General features: G+C 39.2%; 1 protein-coding gene and 1 long non-coding RNA gene across 2 annotated transcripts; one reads left to right on the plus strand and one right to left on the minus strand.

The window, feature by feature from the left end:
• Positions 1-7450: 7450 nt before the first annotated feature.
• Positions 7451-19769, plus strand: ubald2 (UBA-like domain containing 2). The gene is made up of 3 exons (XM_037791705.1): positions 7451-7710; positions 15680-15736; positions 18643-19769. Exons 1-3 carry the CDS (start codon positions 7591-7593, stop codon positions 18991-18993), a joined length of 528 nt encoding a protein of 175 aa, XP_037647633.1. The 5' UTR covers positions 7451-7590; the 3' UTR covers positions 18994-19769.
• On the minus strand, positions 9789-13612 carry LOC119501399. Its single transcript, XR_005209814.1, has 3 exons — positions 12403-13612; positions 11991-12030; positions 9789-10926 (listed from the first exon to the last, which is right to left on the minus strand). It is a non-coding gene; the product is annotated as an uncharacterized LOC119501399 (long non-coding RNA).
• Positions 19770-22640: the final 2871 nt, after the last annotated feature.

A 22640-nucleotide genomic window follows, 5' to 3' on the forward strand; every position in this document is an offset into this window, starting at 1 on the left:
ACACTGTTAAAAATTTCCCAGTAAAATAACAGTAAAGAACTGGCAGCAGGGTTGCCTTTATGTTACTGTAAAATTAACATTATTATACTGTCGCTGAAATTTACAGCTTTGTACTGTTAATGAAAAATACAGTTTGAACTATTTTTTTGTTAATTTCACAGTATTTTACAGTTAATTTACTGTTTAAAGATACATTATATAGCTGTTTTTCACCTTTCTTTTACATTATCTTACTGATTGGTTTTAATGCACTATTTAGGTTGTATTTTTTACATACATTTTAATAAATATTATTTTGTGCCTAGATGAATAGACTTAGCAGGTTACAGACATAGGAATAGTCACACTAAATACAATTAAAGGCACTTGTTAGGAAAAAGGCTATAATAGACTTGTTGACATTTTTCCCAAGATGTCTGTCTATAGCTGGCTACAAGCACAGAATGCAAACCAGAACAACATGTGAGTGAAGAACAATAAAGCTAATTCACTGATTTTCCAATCATGTACAATGTACAAGCCTCACATGTGCAGATCAGGTCCCAGAATTAAAAAAATACTGCATGAAACTGTTACTGATGATACTTTAGACAGTTGATCAGCAGTAAAGTGATGTTTTTTAAGAATGCATTATAGTTCAGTTACAAAAGTTAACAGGTTTTCTTTTGTATTAACAGTAAAGCACTGTTTTTAGCAATAAAAGGTTAATACTGTTGAAATCCTGCTGTAATTTAACAGCAATTGTTTACAGTGTACAGAAGCACTTCTAATATGGTGGAAAGTAACAAACTCAAATACAATTTTGAGGTACTTTAGAGAATATTGTTAAACATTGTTAACACATTGTTAAAGTTCAAACGCCTTGTACAAAAGTTCCACTAAAGAGACATTTCACCTCTAAACTTCCCACATGGTTTAATTTCAATAACGAAGGATTCATATTTCACTACAAATTCAATATTAGATGGACGTCCATAAAGTGAAAACAGATTATTGTATCAGAACTTCTCTCCCATTAATCATCTGACGACCCCTCAGATTGATCTGGTGATACTTTGGAGTGGCCCGACCCCTAGGTTGGGACCCACTGGACTAAACTATAACTGTATATAAAGTAGTTAAAGTTGCTCCACCTGCTCCAACATGCTGCTCTAACACTGATGCCTCACTATAGAATCAGATATCAGTCACATGTACTTTTACCACATGAGGCTGAGAATACTGCTGTACCTTTACTACATCAGGCTGAGAATTGCTGCTGTACTTTTACAAGGCTGAGAATACTGCTGTACTTTTACCATATGAGGCTGAGATGACTGTTGTACTTTTACTGCATGACGCTGAGAATATTGCTGTACTCTTACTACATGGAGCTGAGAATACTACTGTACTTTCACTGCAGGGAGCTGAGAATACTACTGTACTTTTACCACATGAGGCTGAGAATACTACTGTACTTTTACCACATGAGGCTGAGAATACTACTGTACTTTTACTGCATGACACTGAGAATACTGATGTGTGTGTGTGTGTGTGTGTGGGTGTGTGTGCGTGTGTGTTATGTAATGTTATATATACAGTATATAATACTATACAAAATATAATCAAATGCATGACTTTTACTTGTAACGGAGTACTAATACATTGTGGTATGAGTACTTTTACTCATGTGAATACTTTTTCCACCTCTGGTCTCATTCTGCACACATGACGACAGTATAAGAAGAACATTTCTGGCTTCATCTCTGAATATATTTAATCAGTAACAAACTAAAAGTTGGACCCAGAGGTTGGACATGGTGTGTGTGTGTGTGTGTGTGTGTGTGTGTGTGTGTGTGCAGGAATGTACTTTTGTTCATACGACAGAAAGGGAGAGAAAGGCGAAACAAAAAGGTTTGGCCCCTTGAACGTTGTATTAGTGTGGCTGAGTGGTTTCCTGAGGCCCCTCACAAAGACAACTGTAAAGCAATAAAAAGGCTTCCTCATCTCTGGCGTCCTGACGTCTCTTCAAAGCTGGACGTGTTGAGAGCACCACGTGCTGCTTCTAACAGGTCACAGTGTCTCATCTCCACCGCTGCTCACTCATTTGAAAGAGATGAAACTGATTTAAATGTATTAAAAACACAGGTGTGTTTCATCCACTATAAGTTCTGGAGGTCTACTTCAAAATAAAGGTTCATGGACGTCCTGTCTATTCAAACTCAAACATTTGCTAAAATAAAGAGAGAAAAGTGAAATTATGTTTTTTCCATTTGATATAATTTCAGTCCTTTTTGAAAGTTAAAAATAAATAAATCTGTACACATTCACTGAGATTTTCCAGTAATACAGTTCTTGTTTTTCAAACATCTTAAACCGGCAAACAGGAGACAGATAGTGTGCAGAGAAAATAGTGTATAAAACAACATTAATCAAGGTAAAGTGATGTGACAACACTCATGTAAAGAAGTCTTAAATATACAGTATATTTCATAAAAGGAGGGTGTTAGTTTAGATGAGAAACCAAGATCCATCATTTGCTGACAATAAATCATATTAAATAATAATATAACAGTGTTTAATTTGTAATTTAAATCAGCTTCATGAAGTCTCTATTATATTTAGTTTACATTTTATCAGTTGTGGAAGAAGTATTTAGATTTGTTACTTTGATACAGCAACATAAAAAATATTCTATTACTAGAAGTCAGAATCCTACTTCAGTAAAAAGTGCTGTCAACAAAACGTAATTAAAGTATCAAAAGTAAAAGTAGTCTTAATGCAGTAAAATAGCCTGTGAATGTTATATTATTTTCTATTATATTTTACTATATTACTGATACATCAATGATAGAGCAGCATGTTACTGTTGTAGCAGCTTGTAACTACTTTATGAGTTTATAAGATAATAGAAAATCTTTATCTGTAAAGTAACTAAAGCTGTCTAATAAATGTAGCAGAGTTGAAGTAAAAAAGTAACTACAAATGGAAATACTCAAGTATAAGTACTTCCAACTTGTACTTAAGTACAGTACTTGAGTAAATGTATTTACCTACTTTCCACCACTAAAGAAGGCAAAGATTGAAACAAGAAAGAAAGTCAAGTAAGGTCCAGATTAGAAGACTGGGGGTTCTTCATATACAGTAGTACTATACTATGCTATTCTATACTATACTATACACTATAATATACAATACACTATACCATACTCCTAATAAACTATACAATACTATAATATACAATGCTATAATATACTATATAACACTATATACAATAATATACTATATACACTATACTGACCTATACTATACCATACCATGCTATACTACAGTATACTAAATCATACTATACTGACCTATACTATACCATACCACACAATACTGTCCTATATTATAGTATTCCATACTATACCATACTACTGGCTGATAGAAAACAAAGCAACACAATCCAACCAGTAAAACCAGTCAGCTGGAGGGAACGGGAAACAGGTCCTGGTCTTTGTTTCACCCCTGACATCATTGTTTTTGATCACAACATCCGTCTGTAGTCCCGTCTCATTGTTCAAACCCTGTAGGGTCGAGACAGTCTTCAGACGCCCTCGTCCCCCCTCAGCCCAATGATCAAATCACATTAAACTCCAGCAGAGGTCAGAGGTCAAAGGTGAGAGAGGGAGCAGCCAACCACAGTAACCTCACAGAGAGGGTCAGGGAGTCAACTCAGAGGGATTATAGAGGAAAATGTAGCTGAAGTCTGATGGTGGACTTGACTCAGACAGACAGACACAGCGGAGGACACACACATACAAACACACACGGTCAGATAACCAAATGTAGATTAAAACTATACAGAAATATGACTCATTATATCCAGACACATGCATGAAATGTAAATTGCACGGGGGCTCTTGCTTTGTCCAAAGATAAATTGAATTAACAGTCAAAATGTTTCTCTTGAACCTCAAACTAGGTCTGAACTTTTATCTCGAGAGCTGGTGACCTCAGAGTAAAAGTTTATTGATTCATATTTTCCTATATTAATTTAATATGATGTAGTCTGTTTATGGAAAAAAGAAGAATAGTGTAAATGTCCTTGTGGCTGAAAGAGATGACTGTGTTAGAAAAGAGAAGTTACAGAAAAAATAAGTTTGATGATTTTTGGATCTCTTTCTGTGATGATTTACTTAATTTATAAAGAGTAGCTGACACTGCAGAAGGAACATGAGCATTATGCATAAAAAATCCTTAATTTAATTTATTATAACTGTGAAATCTGAATGTAGTAAATGTTTTCTGCTTTGAGGGGTTTTGTGTTCAGAAGTAGTGCTAGCTGTTGGACAGATGAGGGCGTCAGACACCATTTAATGATGAACAAACCGATTTACTGTGACAGAAGCTGAGTATCAGTGGATGAATGCTTCTAATATGCAGGGTCAGGGTTTTAATCAAGTTTAGAAAGGAAATGTTAGGCTTATATAAGTATAAACTATAACATTACAATATTATTATAGATAATATAACTATTTTATTTGTGCATATAAGACATTATTTGGTATCATGACTACACCATAACCATCAATCAGTTGATTAATGGAGAAAATAATCAGCAGATTACTGTAAAAGGAGTATTTTTACAGAGTGGTATTAGTACTTTTACCGTAAAAGGGTATTTTTACAGTTTGCTATTAGTACTTTTACTGCAGTAAAGCCACATGCGAGTGCAGAAATCAGAAACTGTTTTATTGCCAAGTAGTTTTGCAGATAAAAGGATTTTTCTTGGTGATTTGGTGCATAACAATAAACAGTGCAGATGTCAAGAGACAAAATTGAAAATTGAAAAATTGACAATAGAAAAAATAAGAAAAATATAAAGAAGTACGCAAATATCTGTGTTTAAAGTGGAGGAGCTGTACAGTTTTGTGCAGGAGTGTGCAACATATTGACCAGGGGATGAGCTCAACAGACCTGTACCTGTGTGTTAACTGACCCTGAATCAGCATCCAACCTCTGTCTCATGATAATAATAATAACACCTGGGTGGAGGTGGAGTCACGTTGATGGACTCCAGCATGTGTTTTTTTCTCTGTGACAAAGTCCAGTTAGCTGAGACAGACTGGTGTTAATCATTCACTCCAGAGCTTTAACGTGAAGCATCTCTACGGTGTGTTCATGTTTTGGTGGAGAAACATCCTTTAACCAGATGCCTGAACAACAACTGTTATAGTAAAAGTACTAATACTGTACTGTAAAAAATACTATGTTACAGTAAAAGTACTAATACCACACAGTAAAAAGACTCTGTTACAGAGTATCACGCATTGTGACCAGATCTCGGCCAGGTCAGATGTAAACATTTCGACCAGTGGATCCAGATCACATGTTAATACCAGGTGTGAATGGGGCCTTTAGCCTGTTTCCATCTGATGGAAATCTTGAATATTTCGCTCATTGTAAACAAGCTGAATATACAGTATATGATACTGTCAGACAGACAGAGTGGAATAAAATGATTTTAATGTTAAAGATTTAAGGGGAAACTGGGGTTAAATATATACTTAAAACTGTCAGGCGTTGTTCAGGAGGTTTCTGTCGTCCAGCACCAAACACCCTTCAGGTAATAACACCCTCCAACAATACATAATAGATAGACTTCCTCTGTCACATGTGCTTTCACCTGCACCACCGCTGAATTATTCACAGACAGCCGACAGCCTGCAGGACTCACATGATAAGAAGATTAGTGTTGTTCTATCAGGAGAACCGTTCTGGTCCAGTTCTGGTCCAGTGCATCAGGATGTTCTGATCAGGAGGCAGACTGCTGCACGATGCCAACATTAAAATGATGATGGTGAAATACATCACTTGTTCCTCACAATTCTAATTAGATAAAAACGTGATGAAGCAAAGGCTGATCACTTACTTTTTTTTTATATGAATCCTGCAACTCCCCAAGAGGTTTTCTTCATTTACTGAGGTGTAATAGAAAATATATTTTAGATAAAAAGATTTACCTTTCAAACATTTTGCAAAACAAACACATAATTGTATATGACACGTCGTGTTACCTAATTCATATTGCACATACCTATGTTAAGTAATTATGAAAGCCATACTTTCAGGTATGAACATATCAAAATAACACATCACAACAACATATATTAGAAATACATGCATAAATATTGTGTACAAAGGTAGTTTATTGCATATTAGCACCCAGTTTATATATAAACAGATGTGAATATATGTGTCCATATATGTAAACATACTTACTATAGTCCATTGTTTTTATGTATATATATATATATATATGTATATATATATATATATATACACATACACACACACTATACATTTTCAGTAGCTCTTTCTCATAAGATAAGATAAATAAGAAAGTAAAAATAAATAATAAGATGTATATACAAGGAGTATAAGAATAGAAGTAAAAATAAAAACTATACAAGAGCAAAGTTAAGAGGTAAAATGACAGTGGTGTGGTTAATAGCAGCGAGTCAGTAAGTCTAGTACACCAAAATATTATATAATATAATAGTAAGACAGTACAACAGATTAACATAATATAGTACAGCAAAATATAGTATGGGATATATGATTTAGGATAATGTGCAATGTAATAATATAGTATAGCAGTATAACATAGAATATCAAATGTAATATATGGTATAGTAAAATAGTAATGTATAATATATAATACTAATACTGCTATTTTTATGTATTAGTTTATTTGACAGGGACAATACAAAGGCATTGTTACACTTAATTAAAGTGCAACCGATGCAAGGTATATAGGACTTCTAGCCAAAGCTAATTTGCAGACCTTAAGGCTTTTAAGAAAAAGAAAATATATATATTTTTAAAAACAGAATAGATACAATAATACAACATCGTACATTACAATCAATTAACATATGTACTGTATGTTCCCAATCAATAATCAGTGATCACAGGTTTGGTTTAGTTTCAGCCAGTGTTTTCACCTTTTACTACTACTACTACTAATAATAATAATAATAATAATAATTATAATGATAATAATAATAATAATAATTCCTACCTATAGGATCTATTAAAAATAAATATATAAAAAAACATATATAAGTATATATTAAATATGTAGGGTGTTTATGTGTGTGTTTAGTTCACATACCTGCCAAAGGAAGCAGCCAATCAGCTCTGCGGATTCGCCAAATATCCAGTCAAACACATGACGTCAGTGTAACAGGACATGAATAAAATCACGTGGACAAACCGGCAGAGTAACCACAGACGGGCGGGGTGGTTGTTATTGCCTGAGAATCTGCTTGACCTCACCCATCGGCGGTGTCTCTGTATAATAAAACAAGCGCACTGGTAAGTTTAAAAGGCTTCAGCCAATCAGCGCTCGTCTAGTACCGTAGCCGTCCAATCAGGAGCGAGCTCCTCTTTGTTGTTGGTGATGACATGAAAATATTGTTGTTGCTGCTGCTGGAGGCTGCGGAGACTCAGTGAGAGACAGACAGGCAGAGAGAGGAGGATTGAAGGGTTTCAAGGCTTCAGAGGACTTATTTAGTTTTATTTTCGACTTTAAAGCAGCTGCGTGTTTTGGGTGAAGCGGTCATGTCGGTGAATATGGAGGAACTGAGACATCAAGTGATGATCAACCAGTTTGTTTTGACGGCTGGATGCGCCTCGGATCAGGCGAAGCAGCTCCTACAAGCGGCCCACTGGCAGTTCGAGGTGAGACCGCCCGCTCTATCTACTCTACTCTACTGTTTCTCCGGTTATTTAACCTTCAGGCTGTACGTGAGCTCTTCACACAGTTAGATCAACTCCTCCTGGTAGTTATTCAGCGTGTTTAGTGTGCTGCCTTTACCACCATGCGCTCCTGTGAGCTAACAGCAGCTACAGCTAGCAGCTCTGAGGACGTGGTGGTCTGTTGTTTACATTCTGCTCAGGAATCCACGGAGTCACTGCAGAGCTAATGTTGTTAGCCGAGCTGCTAGCCGCCTCTGTAGAGAATAACAGGCAGCTCAAGCTAGGCTGTTGTTCTGGGAGCATTTGTTCCCAGGGTTCTGTATGTTCCCACGGTTCTACATGTTCCCAGGGTTCTACATGTTCCCAGGGTTCTACATGTTCCCAGGGTTCTGTATGTTCCCAGGGTTCTGCATGTTCCCAGGGTTCTGTATGTTCCCAGGGTTCTGTAGTTCAAGCTAGGTTACTGTTTTGGGAGCTTATGTTTCCGGGGTTCTACGTGTTCCCAGGGTTCTGTATGTTCCCAGGGTTCTGTATGTTCCCAGGGTTCTGTAGTTCAAGCTAGGTTACTGTTTTGGGAGCGTATTTTCCCAGGGTTCTGTATGTCCCCAGGGTTCTACATGTTCCCGGGGTTCTACATGTTCCCAGGGTTCTGTATGTTCCCAGGGTTCTGTATATTCCCAGGGTTCTACATGTTCCCAGGGTTCTGTAGTTCAAGCTAGGTTACTGTTTTGGGAGCGTATTTTCCCAGGGTTCTGTATGTCCCCAGGGTTCTACATGTTCCCGGGGTTCTACATGTTCCCAGGGTTCTGTATGTTCCCAGGGTTCTGAATATTCCCAGGGTTCTACATGTTCCCAGGGTTCTATATGTCCCCAGGGTTCTGTATGTCCCCAGGGTTCTACATGTTCCCAGGGTTCTACATGTTCCTAGGGTTCTACGTGTTCCCAGGGTTCTGTATGTTCCCAGGGTTCTGTAGTTCAAGCTAGGTTACTGTTTTGGGAGCGTATTTTCCCAGGGTTCTGTATGTCCCCAGGGTTCTACATGTTCCCAGGGTTCTGTATGTTCCCAGGGTTCTGTATATTCCCAGGGTTCTACATGTTCCCAGGGTTCTATATGTTCTCAGGGTTCTGTGTGTTCCCAGGGTTCTGTAGTTCAAGCTAGGTTACCGCTTTGGGAGCGTATGTTCCCAAGGTTCTACATATTCCCAGGGTTCTGTATGTTCCCAGGGTTCTGTATGTCCCCAGGGTTCTACATGTTCCCAGGGTTCTATATGTTCCTAGGGTTCTACAAGTTCCCAGGGTTCTGTGTGTTCCCAGTGTTCTGTAGTTCAAGCTAGGTTACTGTTTTGGGAGCGTATTTTCCCAGGGTTCTATATGTCCCCAGGGTTCTGTATGTCCCCAGGGTTCTGTATGTTCCCAGGGTTCTGTATATTCCCAGGGTTCTACATGTTCCCAGGGTTCTATATGTTCTCAGGGTTCTGTGTGTTCCCAGGGTTCTGTAGTTCAAGCTAGGTTACCGCTTTGGGAGCGTATGTTCCCAAGGTTCTACATATTCCCAGGGTTCTGTATGTTCCCAGGGTTCTGTAGTTCAAGCTAGGTTACTGTTTAGGGAGCGTATTTTCCCAGGGTTCTATATGTCCCCAGGGTTCTGTATGTCTCCAGGGTTCTACATGTTCCTAGGGTTCTACAAGTTCCCAGGGTTCTGTGTGTTCCCAGTGTTCTGTAGTTCAAGCTAGGTTACTGTTTTGGGAGCGTATTTTCCCAGGGTTCTATATATCCCCAGGGTTCTGCATGTCCCCAGGGTTCTATATGTTCCCAGAAGAACCCTGGAAATAACTCCTTAGTATTTCAAAATAATGACATAGTATGTTATTATTTTGAGAAAGTATATCATTATTTTGCGATACCAAGTCATTTCGAGAAACTTTGTCATAATGACATTTCTTTTTTTCATCATCAGTATTCTTTTTTTTTCTTACTTTTACTGGCAGGAATGTGGGTCACATGTTCAATGTATGTTTCCCTGGGTCAATATGATCGAACCACAGTGGTTGAATAGATTGTTAACCATCAAACTGCACTGGAAACGCCCGTCTCTCTTCGTTCTGAACTGTGAAGATATCCCTCACCAGGCTCTTACAATAAGAACCCTGGGAACATACTGTAGGAATGATTCCACTGTTTTATGGTCTAATGGCTGTCATTGAAAACAAACCACTTCATGTTAACATGGAGAGCCCAAATCAGTGATATCATCTCAACAGACTGTACGGCCCGTCTGATAACATGTTCTCATCCAGTATCACTGATTATAAACTACAGGTTTGGCTTGTTCGTTTAGATCAAATCTCACAGGATGATAAACTGAACCCTCCCTACTAAACATATAAAAGCAATCCCTTATTCACAATTAATATTTTATGTTATTTAACTAGTCAGAGGAAAAAAACAACAGCAATATGTTTGTAAACCATTTTACTTTTTGGTAACTTCACAAGAGCAGACTCACTGTACTTGGAGCTAAGTGTTCTGACAGTCTTGTTCAGTTATATACTGTATATAGACTGATTAAATGCATTATCCTTCCAGCTGTTCCTCATATACACAAGCATTCCTGTGCTATTAACACTTACTAAAAGCTGGAATAATTATCATTTAATCTATTCTCTGCTTCCAGCTTCTCCAGTGTGAGGAGTCTGAGTGTAAACTGACTAGATTTGGGTTTTGAACTGTTGGTCAGACAACAGGGGAAACTGATGTGACATATTTCACTAGTTTTCACACCAGGCATTTTATACACAAAGTGATTTATCCATAAAATAATGAAAGTAAACATTAGTTGCAGCCCTGCAGTTATTATTCTCAACACTGGCTGACTGGGGTTCATATGAAAACATCACTAGAAGTCCTCTGGCTGCTGGTGTGTGATATATTTGAGGCCTGTTGAACAGCTGACAGACACCTGACGGATGTTCTGAGCCTCCAGATGGTTCTGCTCAGACCACTCCTCCATCTGTCGGGGCTCAGTGTCGGGCTGCAGCCGGGCCAGGTGGTTCACCAGAGGGGTGGGAGGAGGAAGAGGAGGAGGAGGAGGAGGAGGAGGCTCAGCTCCTCTCAGGTGTTTGTTGTGATTGACTTAACTTGCTCATGAGCTCAGTGTTAGATTTACTGCAGTGAGTTGGTTTCAGTTGTAGAGTAGAGCTGAAACAAGTCGATATCGATAATAAGTCAACAGAAAGTTCATCTGCGGCTATTTTGATAATTGATTTATCTTTTAAGTAATTTTTCCTGCTTAACATTTGACTGTTAATGAACTGAAACAGGCGTGTCAGCTGAGAATATGTTTGGTAATTGACTAGTATTTAGAGACTATTGTTCTGTCACTGCAGTGAGTCACTAAACTTTATGTTACCTGGACAGCAAAACACTAGGGCTGGGACGATACACCCATCTCCTGATTCGATACTATCACGATACTTGGGTGCAGATTCGATAGGTATTGCGATTTTCAAGTATTGTGATTTGATATTACAATTTATTACAGTTTTCGCTAACGCTTTTAACACTAGACCATGGGGGAAAAGATGAATCATACACTTCTAGGGACTTTTAATTTGGAAATATTTAAATTAATACAGTAAAAATGTTTGATTTTCAACATGTATGTTGTCAGAGTCACCCTTTGGTGCCAGGGAAACAAAGACGTCTTCATTATAAAAAAAAATAACTGAAATGTCTTCACTCTTAAAGTCATTTAGCCTTTCATTCATTGCTTGAATGAGCACAAATTAAAATCGTACAAATATACAAGTACCCACTCAATGAGAGGAATTTATTACTTAGCCCAACAAAATCATTTTGTGAAACATAAATGAAATGTTATTAAATCAGCAGCTAACAACCCAACATTTAGCCGGCACAGAATGAATGCAACGCAACACATAAACATCGGCCACTTCCATCGGTGAATGTCATATTATTTGCCGATAAGCCGATTGCAGTCAACAAGGCGAAAATTGGCCGATACCGATGCTCTCATGAGAGACTGGAGGATACCAGGTGGTATTGTGTGTCAGTGTGAGAACGTAGTAAACAGACTATTGTTTGTGTCAGTGTGACAGCAGTGGCCTGATTATTCTCTGTGTTCTGGTTCTGGCTGGGAGCCGAAGGCGTCTTCTGTCCTCAGCGCCCCGAAGCCCGTCGCTCCACAACCACATTAATGCAGCATATCATACCAGAGAAAGAGATGAAAAACAGTTCATTACCTTTGACGTTGTTTGAATGGACATCACCAGGGAGATTTAACTGTAGGAAAGATTAGAGGATGATGTATTAATAATTGTACATAATATTTTGTGATCACAGGTCCTTAAAAAGCGACGACAGGATGAATTTTGTGTTGTATAAAGAATAAAACAAACTGTATTGTAACTAAATGCTGCGATACAAGCCATTAAGCTGTTGCTGACATAAACGTCTGATATTGTGACAATGATTGCAGCATTATGTCCCTTTTTAAATGCCCACAATAGACTTTTATTTGATTTAGTTATTTTCAAAGTAACGCTAGAAATGCATCTTCTCTGTATTTACACAAACTGTTTTCATGTTTGTGGTGGCACGTCCTCCCTGAGAGGTTCTGCCATATTACAAATGTGGAGTTGGATAAAAGCTTACAGGCAGGTGGGTTCAGATACAGGTAGGTCCAGGTCCAGGTAAAGGTGCAGTCGACAACTTTGACAGTCTGGCAGAGAATGAATGGAAGTGGGTATATGAACCTGTATATGAACTGAGAGGCTGATGAGCTAATGAGATGCAGGTGAGCTGATGAGGGAAGTGGGAACAGGTGAGCAGTCGGGTGATGGGAAGGAGGGGAAGTCAGAGGGAACCTGGTGGATGGATGGAAGATGACAATGAAGGGAGAGAGAGACAGTTAGGTCAAAGAGTATAGAAGCAAAGAGATACAACTGGGGCTTTTTTGACAACAGCGCTGCTGCCATTCTGGACACCAATGAGTCTGTGGCCATGAATGTATAAAGAAACGTCTGTAAATCAGAGGATCAGATTTTTTTTAGGTAAATCAACCTCGTGCATCAGACCCACGGGACCGCACCGCCCTGCACGCTCATATGACATATCTGGTTCTGCCAGCTTCCTGCTAGCTGTATGTGGCTCTAATAATGGACATATTGACTGTAATGCATCACTTTTATTATCTTATAATACCCCCATGGGCTGTATGCTGTAAGCCTGTACTGTGGTAGATGTATCAACATCTCTGTTCCCAAACAACCGGCTATCGGCCAGTAGCTAGTAGTGATGGTAGCATGACATAAACAGAATTGAATGTAGTTGTAGGCTATTTACTAAAACGCAAGGCAAAAGCATGGGACACCCTCTTATACATCCATAGTCTGAGGTCTATTGTACATCTATTTTGGATCCTTGACATGAAAAAGTTTGAGATTGCTTTCAAAATCTGTGTGCTGGATTTTTCTAACTTCCATTTATGTCCATCGCTCACTTTATGCTCTGCTGGGAAGCAGCCGGGCAGAATAGTTTAATACACAAATAAGTAAGTGAGTGAGTAGTTAAAATAGTATGCATAATATTTTCATTGTTCAACACAGGCCATTTCGGTAGAACCATTAAATATATTACAATAGAATAGAAATAATTTAGTTTTACTTTTGTACGGCACTTTGTAGGCGAACGTTTAACTGGTGTCCGGTAGTCACTTTCAGTCCAAAATGGCAGAAACGTAGCTCTGCTGCTGGGCGCCAACGATGCAATGGAACAAATAATTGACTTTCACCTCTCAGCAACCTCTTCTTTGCCGTTAGCTACGAGCTGCCGGCTCAGCTGTAATGCAATGTTAAGAGCCGTGTGGAGCCAATAGAAATGCTCCCAATCTCTTATTTACTTAATGTTTTGTCATTGCAGTAGGCACAACGTCCATTTTTACAACTTTTTACAAAGATACTTTTGCAGTATATTTTCTACCCTTTAATCAGTGACAACATTCAACACTTAAAGATTATTTTTGGCATTTCCAAGCCTTTATTGATAGGACAGTAGACAGTTTTAGAAAGGGGGAGAGAGAGGCGGGGGGGTCATGCGGAAATGGTCGGAGGTCAGATTCGAACCTGGGCTGCCGCGGTTAGGACTCAGCCTTGTTATAAGGGGCGCCTGCTCTACTAACTGAGCTGTCGGGGCGCCCAACAGTCAACACTTAAACAACAACATACTGAATTAAAAGAAGAATTTAAATCTACATTACATAAACCACACCTTTACTCACTGTAATGGTTTTGTAATCACTGAGGAAACATAATGTCCAGTAAAGGAGCCGTTATAGAAACCTTGGTGGTAAACTGTGTTCCTCATGTGAGCGTTTGTGTTTACAGCAGCAGGAAATGTGAATGGACACTGAGACATTAGTGACCGGACCAGGTCCTGAGAAATGAACCGAGACGAGACAAAGAGCAGCGTGGACTCAGTGGCCCAACACACAAAAGCAGCAGAGCACTTTCACACTTTGAGATGTGTGTCACGTTGTACGGCAGACATTCCTGCACCGCCGCTGCTGTTGTCAAACAACCAGACCGCCGTATGAGGGGGTGGGGGGGGTGGGAGGGGTGTGAAGTGTTGGTGAGAAAGAAAGAGGCCTCACTCCAGTGAAGGGAAATGGAGGCTACGCTGAGCAGTAAAACAAGCTCACACTGTCTCACAGAAACATGGTGCAGCCTCTCATGTGTCACCATCACGTTTCATTCACAGGCTTGTTTAACAAAAAAGTTTTCCCAACAGCTACTTCACCTCCAGTACCAGCATCTATCAGCACTCTTAAAGTAAAATAGACTCGACATATTTGAGTTTACATCACCCTCTAAACTAGATTCTAAACTACCCCCTTGATTACATCCGTGTTTCCCGTCATCCACTGCATGAATCACATTCAGAGGAATCGTCAGCGGCTTGTTTCTGTTTTTTCTCCGAGGTCATGAAAGTGTGTTTGTTCTTGCTGGCTTTGTTCACAACAAAGAGGAACAATACAAGAAGCCAACTCATTTCCTTGTTTGTGCAGGGTGGCGGCTATGACGGCTGCTGTTAACATTTTATTATAGTGTCTCTGTTCTCCACCTCCAGCAGGACTCTGGTTGTTGTTGTTGTAGGGTTGTTGTATTTTATAATTCATCAGTTAACTGATCAATCATTTGGTGAAAAATGTCCATCTTCCATCAGAGTCCAAGGAGACGTCTTGAAATGTCTAGAGTTGTTCCGATACCGGTATCGCAAATGCGTCTGGTACTTCCCAAAATTCGGGTTTGGGTATTAAATTTATCATTCAAGTACATATTTAGGCAAACATTCATTTTTCAGCTTCTCAATTGTGAATATTTGCTGTCTTCTATGATATTAAACTAAATATCTTTGGGTTTTGGACAGTTGGACGGGTGAAACAGCTATTTGAACTTGGGGAACCAATCGATTAGTAGAAAATAAATCATTAGTTGTATCCCTAGATGAATCGCTTCAGCTCTGCTTTGTTGGACCTGAGAGAGACATTTATCTCAGTTTTATTATTATAACAAAATGAGTGTTTGTTTGTACGTTTTCAGACACAAACTTCAGAAGAAGTCCCACCTTAATTCAGCGTCAGTATTCCTGTGTATCAGTCAGTTAGCTTGTAGCTAATCTGAAAACGGCTCTCTTATGGTCTACAAACCCTGTTTCAGATCCCAGCGTGGAGATAATAGTTTTAACCCTGAGGTCACGTGACCAGTTGTGTTAACTGACCCGCGGGCTGATGGTGAAGAAGGGGGGGATGGGTCTGTTCTTCCTCTCTGTGGTCGGAGGGGCGAAGAAGGCAAATGTTTGACTTCTATACGTCTACTTGTTGTTGGTTTTTAATTTAAATAAATTCATCTCCTCTCTCTCTGTCCCTCTGCAGACGGCCTTAAGCTCCTTCTTCCAGGAGGCCAACATCCCCAGTCACCACCACCAGATGGTAAGTCCATTTAGTTCCGCTAAATAAAAAATATTAAGGCATGTGTGGCTAAACGGAGGCTGAATCACTCGTTCTGGACGGTGGGAAGGATGAACCCACTGACCAGCAGCCGGGCTTTAACAGACAGAGCAAGTCTCACCATACTGGACCTGAAAACAATCACATGAAGAACACTTTCATTGCAACAGGAAACTCTGGTCTCTCTTCATTTCATTTGGACAGAGACACGTCACAGAATGGCTATAAGGAGGGTGTGTGCAGCCATATTAGCTGTTTAATCTTTAACTGCAGCCCTGTAACAGTAACAATACTGAAGAAAAGATTCACTGGACAAAACTCTCAAGTGTGAATGAATGAAATAACGACTGTGTGTCTGAGCAGACTTGCGTCACAGTGCCCTCTCTGCTGCTTATGCAACCCTGTTTCTTAACTGTGTGCATATCTGAGTCTTCTCTCTCGGGTTGGTCTGGTCCCGATCATGCAGGAAGAGCGTGCCCACATCTGCAGCCCTGTTTTGTTTTCAGTCTATTTTTCTTTCTCCTCCTCCTCTCGGGTCGGTGTACGTGCCGGTCGGTTGCTCTGGGCGTAGCGTGTTGTTGCTTGAAAGGGTGAGGAAGGAGGAAGTGTGTGTGTGTGAGAGCCGTCGGCCGGGTTTGTTATTATTTTGGGTGCAGTGCGGTGACATCATCTCGCCCGAGGCTCCGGTGTGTATGTGGACGAGTGCAGGGCTGTACAGCTGCAGATGTGTGAGAGGAAGAGTGAGGACACTCAGGGGGAGCATCAGCTGCAAGACCTCCTCCTATTCCTCCGCCTCCTCCTCCTCCTCCTACATTCAAGCTGTCCCAACATGGCTCCTCAATGCCCCGAGGGCCACGAGCATGGAGGAGAAAGAAGTCAGTGTTGCAGCAATAATGAGCCTTTAATGAAAGATGAACTCTTTTAAGATGCAGAAGAAAAGTACAGCTGTAAAGACAGAGAAACAGGACTAATTATTATTATTATTATTATTATTAGTGATTAACTGTTTCATAAAGATGACTCTGAGCCAATGAGATCAGTAGGGGGTGGGGGAAAAAATCGATTCAGCTACAGTACGTATCGTGATGTTTTTTTTTATGATTTTGAAATAGATTTTTTTTAATGCCAGAATCGATATATTTGCTTGATTTGAGTCTATGTGGAGGTAGAAGGAAGTTTCTAGCTTCTATTGTTGTAGTCTGAGTAACGTCATATCCGTTCTGTATCCGACAAATCAAAACAAACCGCAGCGAGCTGAAACGACAAAGCAGAAACCAGCAGAGGGTCCGCGTGAATACGACCTGCACCCTCACTTATTAAATCCAAAGTGGTAAACACTACACATACAATAAAGTATGGGAACACTTTGGGTTTCACACATTGCAGGAAAAGCAGAGCAAAAAAGAAAATATATACATATCGAATCGGCACTCAAGTACCGTGATAGTATCGAATCAGGAGATAGGTGTATCGTCCCAGCCCTAGAGTCAAGCTGCTTTATTTCATGACATCAAAAAACACATTGATTCACAATAAAAACTAAATAAAACAGATGTGAAGACATAACTGATATATAACAGATAATATGAAGAATAAAATATAAAAAAACAAACAGTAACCAGCTTCATAAATGGAGCAACAGAGCGGCTCATTGTGAGTTCAGGCTGTAATGACATTAAAGGTCACCAGTGTGATCGTGAACACACATAGAGATGCAGCCTGAACACAGGCACTCCCTGAGGAGCCGAGCAAGAACGTTTACTTTTTAACCTCAATGAGTCACACATTCATGTGTTTTAATATATCAGACAGGATGTGAGTTTATTAGCTATAACATCAGACTCAGATGGGGTCGTAGGTGATACAGTCTGATTGATGAAAGAATTGGTTGGCTGATAACTACGAACAAAACTAAGTGTCTCACACAGTTGTGCAGGAGACAAACAGCTAAGTAGTTTTGGTGAAGTATAGCTGTTTTAGTCAGAAACGTCTTAACGTGTGTGTGTGTGTGTGTGTGTGTGTGTTTACTCGCTCTGAATATTTCCTCCTCCCTCCTGCTGCACAGCTGAGACGACCCTTCCTCTATTTCTGGATGCTATATGATCTGATCCGTGTGTGTGTGTGTGTATAAATTACACTTTAATTGATGTTCCCACGGAGGACGTTTGGCATTTAGCAGCGTGTCGCACACAGATCACACATCAACACTGATTTTACAGTTCAAAACATATTTTAAATGCTGTAATCAGCCTACATGCTGTCAAAGTTGACGCAATAATAACGGTTCTATGGGTACCCACGAGTCTCCCCTTTACAGACATGCTCACTTTATGATAATCAAATGCAGTTTTTGGCAGGTCATAGTCAAGTCAGCACACTGACACACTGACAGCTGTTGTTGCCTGTTGGGCTGCAGTTTGCCATGTTATGATTTGAGCATATTTCTTATGCTAAATGCAGTGCCTGTGAGGGTTTCTGGACAATATTTATCATTGTTTTGTGTTTTAATTGATTTCCAATAATAAATATATACATACATTTTCATAAAGCAGCATATTTGCCCACTCCCATGTTGATAAGAGTATTAAATACTTGACAAATCTCCCTTTAAGGTACATTTTGAACAGATAAAAAATGCGCGATTACTTGCGATTAAATATTTGAATCGATTGACATCCTACAAATATATTAAAACAACCTGAAAATCGCAAGTTGCATTAATGCGTTAAAGAAATTAGTGGTGTTAAAAATTAATTTGCGTTATCTCGTTTTTAACTTTGACAGCTAATTAAAACATAAATGATGTTTACATTATCACCTTTCTATGTTCAGTAACATTGAAGAAACGACTTCCTGTTAACTTCCGTCCTCTTGTGTTTGTCTCACAGATGTGTACTCCCAGAAACACTCCCGCCACGCCGCCCAACTTCCCGGACGCCATCACCATGTTCTCTAAGCTGCGGGCGTCTGATTGCGGCTCCAGCGCCGGCAGCGGTCCCTCCCAGGCATCCATGGCCTGCTCCCCGCCCCCCTCCACAACGGGCTTTGGCTCCTTCTGGGCCTCCTCGCCGCCCAGCCACCAGCCGGCCTGGCTGCCCCCGTCGTCGCCCACGGGCCACCACATGCACCACCACCACTACCACCACATGCAACAGACTCCCATGTGGCCCCCCAGCGTCTCTAAGCCCAGCAGCTCCCAGCAGCCCCATGTCGTGTCGGCGCTCCATGGCCCGAGATGAGACTGAGCGGCGGGTTGCGAGGGGGAGGCTGGTTCAAGTGTAGCCAAATGAGTCTGGGTGGGAGGGTGTCGGGGTGGGAGGGGGGTTCATGTGTGGAATGAGAGGAAATGGAAAAAGACAAAGATACTGTTTTCCTCTCTTGTTTTTCTAAACCGAAGACATTTCCTCTTGTCTTCATCACAAGTCATCCATGCCGAGGAAGAACCGGAGGGTCTCAGGACCCAGCAGAGCACTCTCTGAGGATAGGAGCCATGTGATCTGTTTTTTTTACAAACTCTTCTTCTTTCAGCGGGTTCAGAAATAATGTGGCAGGAAGTTGGCGATAACCAGCAGATAAACAAAGGAAGCGTTGTGGATGAAGCAGCCTCAGACGTACAGAGCATGTGGATCATAGATGAGCTGACTTTCATCTACAGCCATGAAACTGCTTCACACAGTGAAACTGAACTCTTGTCTGGATGCACGCCGACGCATCAGAGAGACACAACAGTTAGTGCATCTCATGTATCACCTTTAACACAGAAATAAGAAACACATTTACCAGCTCAGAGACCAACCTGGGTGACAAAATATTATTTCTGCTGCACATTAAGATGTTTAATTAGTTTATCTCGTCCATTGCCGCCGCTTCCTGATCCAGACAAAGATGGCAGCGTCTGTGCTGAATTTGTCCGACGTGAGAACCGAAAAAGTTTTATCAGTTTGATAGCGAATCATGGCATCACTTCCTGTCTATGGAGGACAGAACCTGCCAAAATAAAAAATAAATAAATGAATAAATATGTCATTAAATGTAGCAAAAATAATATTAGAAATAAATGTAGCCATTAATTAATTGAAAAAATTTAACATAAATTGATGTTTCTGTTTTATATTGCTTTTTAATTTATTTACCTTTGTATTAAGTCCCTTATTTGCATAATGAAGCAGAAATGCATGAAGAAATGTAAAAACAAATGTATGAAGAAATGTGTAAAGAAAAGAATACAGAGATAAATAAGTTTGGGGAAAATAAATAAGGGGTTAAATGCTTAGGGGAAATCATACATAAATAAATAAATGCTTAAACAAATAAATTAAAAGAAAATAAATGCATAAATAAATATATACATTAAAATAAATGCAAAAATAAATCAATACATTTAAAAATTCATAAAAATAAATACATAAATAAATAAAAGTGGAAATTAAACAAGAGTAAATAAATAAGGGAATTAATACATATCGATTAATTAATGGCTACATTGCTTTTTTTATATTATTTTGCTACTTTTAAGGGGATATTTATTTATTTATCGAGTCATTTATTTATCTAATTTTGATTTTGGCAGTTTCTGTCGAATACACCATACCTGTCTAGCTCCTCTAACTATGTCATTTCTAATTCATCTGAAATAATTTGGTGAGTTCACTTTCCGTATTCAGCTCCTGCTGCATAGTTTATATTACAAACAAAGTAAAACAACAACTACTGTTGTGAGCAGCAAAAAAACTACAGCTCTCATGAAAATGTACCAGTGCGGTCTGTGGGCTTATGGGAAATGGTGTCCATCAAAGGCAGCTAAAAACAGAAATATTGAAAAAAACGACGATATCAGGTAATTTTGTCATTATCTAAACAACACAAGTGAATCACATTCTGTACTGCTGAGTAAGGTCATGTTTAGAGCTGCAATGATTAATCGATTAATTGTCAGCTATTAAATTAATTGCCAACTCTTTTGATAATCAATTAATCAGTTTGAGTCATTTTTGAAGAGAAAAAAAGTCTTAATTTTCTGATTACAGCTCCTGAAATGTGAATATTTTCTGGATTATTTACTCCTTTATGACAGTAAACTTATTATCTTTGAGACATTTGAGGACTTGGGTTTTAGTAAACACTGATCCACATTTTTCAATTGATGGACTTCTGGTTTCACGTCGGCTCTCTATTTGAATATATCGACATTATTTTATATTTTTATACAAAACGTACATGTTTCTTATGTCGTAAAAAAAAGAGCACAGACATATTTCTGACTACCTGGATTAAAATACCGTCACAAGTTTGGGAAAAAATATTTGTGTGTGTTGCAGCAGACAGAATATTATTTCATCCAGATGGACAGAAACGTGTTTGAGGATTCTGTGAATCCCTTCAGAACCGCAGGATGTGTTGATATAATGATGGTAAAACACGAGAGGCACAAACTGTCATGTTGGATCAATGTGTGAAAAAACAAAAAACACACATGGTGAATGAAGATGATCTGTAGAAATACTGATGGATGGGTTTGGTAGAACGGCAATAATTAGATTATCTGAAGAGCTGTTTTTTGTTATGAATCATTTCAGGCCGACTGTCAGACTTCAGTTAGTTTTAATTCTCCTCATTAAGAGTCGGGTCAGATTGATTTTTCTGTTTATTGATGATGAGGCAGTTTTGTAAATAAAGCCAAAAGATTTCAGTCACGCTGATGATGAACTCACAAAAACGCACATTTTAATCTGATTTATGAATATTTTGGCGGTGAGCTGCCGGTACCTCTGCCATGTTTCTGTCTGCGGGGGGGTTCAGAGGCCAACTCAGTGATTTTCCACACAACCTTTCAGACGCTCAACCACTCCTACCTCTGTCTGTGTGGACGGGAGAGGCCCCACATGTGCTCTGAATGTATTCTCTGCTGCAGACACAGACAGGATCAGAGGGTTTAAACAAACTGCTGCTGAAGAATTCACAGCAGAGCTCGACAGACAGACGGGTCAGAGAGTCCTGAATGAAAAACCTCAACAAGACTCTTTATGTTCGCTGTCCTCTTTACACACACAAAAATCACCAGTAGATTAAAGTTTAGTGAAGAACAGAAAGTCACCTTCACATCCCGACAAAGAGGAAGCAGTTATTGTCGACATCAGGAAGCGACGGGATGCGGAGAGAAAGATTTTGTTGTTCACAGCTTCACACAGACAATCAACTATTTCCTCTGTTTCTCTTTTATTTGTTTTCACAGCGGCTCAAAGCTGTTATTTTCACTTCATTACATCACTAAATGAATACTGTCCAAATCCAACAAACCTGATGAGATTCTATTTAAACATCTGATATGTGATAAATGAATGAACGTAAAGGAAAACTCCCTCCTGAAACACTCAGAGAAACAGATGTTTTACACCTCTGGACTTGTTTTGTTCTGTGAATCTTTCACATTCTTGTGTAATAGTTTGACACAGTCTTCATACAGACATGTTTACTGCCCTTTCTCTGGGTAATTCACCTTCTTTAAAAGGAGCTTTTGCTGCTTCAATAATGTGTACATCTTTTGTTGACCATTCTGAATGCAACCAAGACCATTTTACATTTTCTAATTATTGTTGGTCAGTTGCAGGTAGTCGAGGTTTCTGCAGACTTTTGAAGCTTATGGAAGACGGAACCTGAACAATTTAAATGAAAAATAAAATAAATTAAAATTAATAAATTACTCAATAAATAAATAAATATGCCATTAAATGTAGCAAAAATAGAAAAATAAGTGTAGCCATTAATTGATAAAATGTGGCATTTCTGTTTGAGTTTGCTTCTTTATTTTTATTTTTTTTTGTATTCATTCCCTTATTTATTTACGCCTCTGTTTAATTTCCCCTTTCATTTCTTTATTTATGTATTA

Source organism: Sebastes umbrosus, chromosome 14, assembly GCF_015220745.1.
Source record: "Sebastes umbrosus isolate fSebUmb1 chromosome 14, fSebUmb1.pri, whole genome shotgun sequence".
Classification (NCBI taxonomy): domain Eukaryota; kingdom Metazoa; phylum Chordata; class Actinopteri; order Perciformes; family Sebastidae; genus Sebastes; species Sebastes umbrosus.